Here is a 6067-nt window from a genome sequence, read left to right on the forward strand (position 1 = left end):
TCGGACCCGTTGGAGATGCACACGGGAGCCCCATCAACCATTATTGGAAGCTCCCTCTCAGTTGAAAGGGAGGAGATGGAGGAGGAGAGGAGCAAGCAGCACTTCGTTCTCGTCCACGGGATCGGCCATGGCGCGTGGTGCTGGTACAAGCTCACCGCGCTGCTGAGGTCGGCCGGGCACACCGTCACGGCGCTGGACCTTGCCGGCAGCGGCGTGCACCCGCAGCGCCTGGACGAGGTCCGCTCGTTCGGGGACTACGCCAGGCCGCTGATGGAGGTGATGGCGTCGATCCCGCCGCCGGAGAAGGTGGTACTCGTCGGCCACAGCTACGGCGGCGCCTGCGTTGCGCTCGCCATGGAGAGATTCCCTGAGAAAGTGCTGGTCGCTGTCTTCGTCGCCGGCATCATGCCAAGCCCCGCCTGCTCCGTCGCCAGAATTGCAGAAGAGGTACGTCTCGCGGCCGCCACACCTTCAATCTATATACTTAGAAAGAGAGAGAAAGCGAGATGACGAATCCTTCCATGTCGTGGCAGTTCTTCAAAGGACATCCACTCGAAGCCTACATGGATTCCACGCTCGTAGTCCGTAAAGATCCCCTGAGCATTTGCTCGATCAGCTTCGGATACAACTACTTGTCGACGAGGTTGTATCAGCTCAGCCCGCCGGAGGTAAAAGCTCGGAAGGAACCCTGAGCTCCTCCAGCTCTTGTGCTTCGTCTAAGCCTCCTCTTCTACCTCCCGTAGGACCTGACGCTGGCGACCATGCTGGTGAGACCAGCGAGCTGCTTCCTCGACGACGCGAACGAGATGATGCAGCTCACGGAGGAGAGGTTCGGGTCGGTGAGACGGGTGTTCATCGTGTGCAAGGAGGACAAGTCCACGAGCGAGGCCTTCCAGCTGTGGATGATCCAGCGCAGCCCGGGGGCGGAGGTGATGGAGATCGAAGCCGCCGATCACATGGTGATGCTGTCGAGGCCCCGCGAGCTCTTCAGGCTCCTCGTGGAGATCGCCGTCGAGCATGGATCGAGAACTTCCTCCCATGATTTGCCTCGACCACGTGGTGGGGGCCGCCTGAGGTAAGCTTGGCATTGCAAACCCCCAATCCGTTCGGCGAAAGCTCTGATTGAACACCCAAAGTTCGATACGACATGAACATTGTCTTCTTCTCGATCTCATCAATTCTTGGATTACCCCCACGCATTCTGGTGTACTCATTTGTGGAATGCATCCGAGGCATACATCATTGTTCTACATAAAATATATTAAGGCATCGAGAACATGTGCAAGCCCTCTCTCTCTCTCTCTCTCTCTCTCTCTCTCTCTCTCTCTCTCTCTATATATATATATATATATATATATATATATATATATATATATATATATATATATATGTATGTATGTGTATGTATGTATTTATCAAGTCTCAACATTTCCTTCATGTGCTTTGGGTCAATCAGACAATAAGTGAGATGGATAGATACATCATACAAACGTATGATGTGCTCTTATAGCATATGATTCTTTCGGACTGAATGACCAATAATCCATTGTGTTTGTTTACAATTTATTTATGAAAACAAATACGAACTAATTTAGGGAACTAACAATCGATCTCATGTATATAAATTAAAACATAGTAATCTACTTATTATACTTTTAAAGTTTCTTGTAGGAATCCTATTGGTTCCAAATTTAAACCTTGATGATGATGATGATGATGATGATAATAATAATAATAATAATAATAATAATAATAATAATAATAATAATAATAATAATAATAATAATAATAATAATACTAATAATAATAATAATAATAATCCTGTTAAAGGATTATTATATCAAAATCAACCATTATATATATATATATATTCATTTTTAATATCAAAATAAAATGTGATATATTTTGATTCGACAAAGTATTAACAACTAGCATCTTAAAAAATATAATAAAATTTTAAATATTTAATTTTTAATAAGTGGGTCTAATAAACTATCATCATAATTATTATTATTTTTTTTTGTTTTAGATTCATCAAGTGAGGTTTTGAACCTCAATATTTGGTACGTGGATCAGTTATATATAAGATGAGATATCCAACCCTCAATCTTTCATTATTAGGTTTAAAGTAAAATATATGTTCCATTATTGTTTTCAACTATCAACCTTTAAGTGAATAAATCTTGTATACCAGTAACAGACCAATACCTCAGATGTAAAATATAAAAAGTGAGATTTTTAACCATCAATATTGATAAATAAATTTGGTACATCATTAACAAAATAATGTTCAAAGTATAAAGTATGTCCGAATAAGTATCAAAATTTCAACTCTGGATATACAATTCTGATAAGTAAAATTGCTTAATTTGACGTTCATTGCAAACCTTTTTTTTTTTGTTGGAAAATATCTCGGAAATATGGTAGATTTCAATAATGTTATTAGACGTGTGGTAGACTTCATTACTAAAAAAATTATGTATCACAAACATTTATAATTTCTCCTATCTCTCTTAATATTTCCTTCTCTTTTTTTAGTACTTGATTTTTCCTACATTACCCTATAGGAATTCTCGGGGTCAAGATAAGAAATCCAATAATCTGATTTTAATCAGAAGATGGATATTTCTGCATCTACTGAAACTCCTAAATTAACTGTTCATCTATAAACAAAATTTAATATTCTTTCCTAAATTAAACTTACATTAAAATTTTATTAAAAAAATTCAAAATAGATGCAAATTTTTAATTTTTTGAACCAACTCATCATCTTAAATCGGTCTCTTTTGAAAGCCATAAATCATTCAATTTATCACTGCAATATTTCTCTTCCCACTGTTGTCTTGTTCTTATATGATTGTGAATATAAAAAATATCTCGGCTTCGATAAAACAGTGGGCATCAATAATTCACAAAGATTGATAGCGAAGGAGATGAAAAAAGATACATAATAATAATTTAATTTAATTTAATTTAATCAAAGGTGATGAGGACTTTACCTTATAGCAAACAAATAAAGTGGTGGTTTCGTCCCTTCTTGCATCAGAAATCACGGATCCATTATTCATTTGGAATATGAATAATTTCACGTATGGTCAAAGGTGACAAGTCAGGAGAAGTATAGTGCCATCACTCTCACATGATTTTGACTTCAAATTGGAGGTGAATCACATCTGCTCCTAACTCTGACTTTAATTCGTGATCGCAATAGGAAGCGAAAACGACTTTAGCACTGTTACAGGTTGATGGAACGACCATCAAGACTATGAGAGATTGTGGATGGATTCCGAGAATGATGTGATTCTCATATAAGTTGTGTGGAACACATCATCCACAAATGTGTGATAGTTGGCTGAGTGATGTGTAATCTCAAAATGTTTAATCTATCAGAGAAAATATCCGATTAAGTATTGATTAAAACACAAGGAACATAACGATGATATTGGGTTGAGAGCCCACATTCAGCCGAAGATAGATTTTATTAGTAAGCTAAAAGGGTAGCAATGAGGACAGTAGGGCACATCTTGGTGGCAGTAAAAAAGGAAAAAAAGATAGAAATCGAAAAAGAAAGAAATGGAAGAAAATAAGGACAATGGACTATTCTCAATCATCTAGCAGTATTCTTATCTCAAGTTAAATCAAATCTATAGTAGATTCTTACTATGATTACTTAGAGAGAATTAGGGAGAATTTAAAATTTTGTGCATAGTGACGTGATCCTTGTATCCCAGTTATTCTCTTGTGATTGTTCCTAATGTTTTGGGCAAAAGATTGAGATTTGTATATTCATTATTCTTATAGTGGATTATCTCTAGTTTGCCCTGTGATTTTTACCCTTCATATTGGAGGGGTTTTCTATGTATATCTTAGTGTTCTATTTGATTATGATTCCATTTAATTCCGCTATGTGTTATAGCTTACTAATATTTGTTCATATATAAAAGTTTATTTCACTTTATATCCCAGTAGTGTTTCTTGCATGATTAGTTTGAATGGAAACAATTTGATGATATGAAAATCAAGAATGGAAGATCTCTTGTATTGCAAAGATTTGTATGGACCTTTGTAGGGGATAGTGCAAAACCCACAACTATAATAGATGATGAGTGGAAGAGGTTAGATCGAAAAACAGTTCAGTTTATTCAATAGTGGCTTGATGATACTGCCTTTCACCATGTTTCTATTGAAAGTTCTGCATATTCTCTTTGGAAAAAATTGGAAGATCTCTATGAAAGAAAAACAACCGGTAACAAAGCTTTTTTGATCAGAAAACTTGTGAACCTAAAATATAGAGAGGGTGCTTCTATTGCTGAGCATTTGAATGAAATGCAGAGTATTACTGACCAGTTATCCTCTATGAAAATGTCTCTTAATGATTAGTTGCAGACGTTGTTACTTCTCAGTTTATTACCAAAAAATTGGGAGACACTAGTGGTTTCCCTTAGTAATTCTGCGTCAGATGGTGTTGTCACAATGAGTCAAGTAACAAGCAGTTTGTTGAATAAGAAGTTGAGAAGAAAGAATTCAACAACATCTTAGAATGATTCATAGACACTTACCTCAGATAATAGAGGAAGATCAAAGTCTAGAAACAGTTCACGCATGGGTAGGAGCAAGTCAAGATCAAGAAAAGGTATTGTTTGCTATAACTGAGGTGAGAAAGGACATTACAAGAACCAATATAAGCAACCTAAGAAGAGCAAAAAAAAGGGAAAAGAAGTGGAGTCTACATAGTCAAAAGATAATATCACAACTACAGTGCAGGGTGGTGATTATTTGATTTTGTCTCCTTCTGATGATATTTTTTCTTGTGTGTTAGGATCTTGAGTGGGTGATTGACATAGGTGTTTCTTATCATGCTACACCATGGAAGGAGTTTTTTGCTACATACAGGTTTGAAAATTTTAGTGTTGTCAAGATGGGCAACTACGGCACAGCAGACATCATTGGCATAGGTGATATCCATTTAAAGACCAACCTTGGCTACAAGTTGGTGCTTAAGGATGTGAGGCATATGGTTGACTTGAGGCTGAATTTAATTTCCGTTGAAAGACTAGATGATAAAGACTATGATAACAAATTTTACAAAGGGCAATAGAAGCTCAGTAAGGGTTCTCTTGTTATAGCTAGTGGAAAGAAATGTCATACTTTGTATAGGTTGCAGACTAAAGCTTATGGTGAGCAGTTAAATGCTACAGAGAAGGACTTCAGCATGGAGTTGTGGCATAGGCGACCGGGACACATGAGCGAGAAGGGGCTGCAAGCTCTTTCTAAGAGAGAGGTATTGCTAGACCTCAGAGGTACATATTTGAACCCTTGTATTAATTATTTGGCTGGTAAATAACACAGAGTTTTATTTGCTAATCCTGTTTTATCTAGAAAAATGCATGCCTTAGACCGTGTTAATACAGATGTATGTGGTCTTTTGAGGACAAAAACTCCTGGTAGATCTGTTGATATTCCTGGTATAAGTGGTGTACTTTATTTTGTCACTTTTATAGATGATTTTTCCAAAAATGTTTGGGCCTATGCTTTGAAGACCAAAGATCAGGTGATTAATGTCTTCAAAGAGTTTCATGCTATGGTTGAAAGGGAGACAGAAAGACAATTGAAATGCATAAGATCAGATAATGGTGGTGAGTATATAGGATTATTTAATAATTATTGCAGGTCACATGAGATCCAACATGAGATGACAGTTCCCGGTACACCTTAGCATAATGCAATTGCAGAGAGGATGAACCGCACCATCATGGAAAAGATCAGATGTATGCTTTCACAGGCCAAGCTACCCAAAAGGTTTTGGGATGAGGCTTGGAGGACTGTAGTTGATGTGATCAACTTGTCACCATGTGCAGCCCTAGATGGTAATCTTGCATAGCATGTATGGTCAAGGAAAGATATTTCCTATAGGCATTTGAGAGTATTTGGTTGTCATGCATTTGCACATGTTCCAGACAATGAGAGGTCTAAGCTGGATGGTAAGACTAAAGAATGTATTTTTCTTGGTTATTCACATGATCAGTTTGGTTACAGACTTTGGGATCCAAAAAAGCAGAAGGTGTTC

General features: G+C 37.6%; 1 protein-coding gene across 1 annotated transcript; it reads left to right on the plus strand.

Moving 5' to 3' along the window:
- Positions 1-1278, plus strand: LOC135627412 (probable esterase PIR7A). The gene is made up of 3 exons (XM_065133508.1): positions 1-447; positions 534-668; positions 744-1278. The coding sequence occupies exons 1-3, from the start codon at positions 16-18 to the stop codon at positions 1077-1079; spliced, it is 903 nt and encodes a 300-aa protein (XP_064989580.1). The 5' UTR covers positions 1-15; the 3' UTR covers positions 1080-1278.
- The last annotated feature ends 4789 nt before the right edge of the window (positions 1279-6067 follow it).

The sequence above is a fragment of the Musa acuminata genome, chromosome BXJ2-11, assembly GCF_036884655.1.
Source record: "Musa acuminata AAA Group cultivar baxijiao chromosome BXJ2-11, Cavendish_Baxijiao_AAA, whole genome shotgun sequence".
Taxonomy (NCBI): domain Eukaryota; kingdom Viridiplantae; phylum Streptophyta; class Magnoliopsida; order Zingiberales; family Musaceae; genus Musa; species Musa acuminata.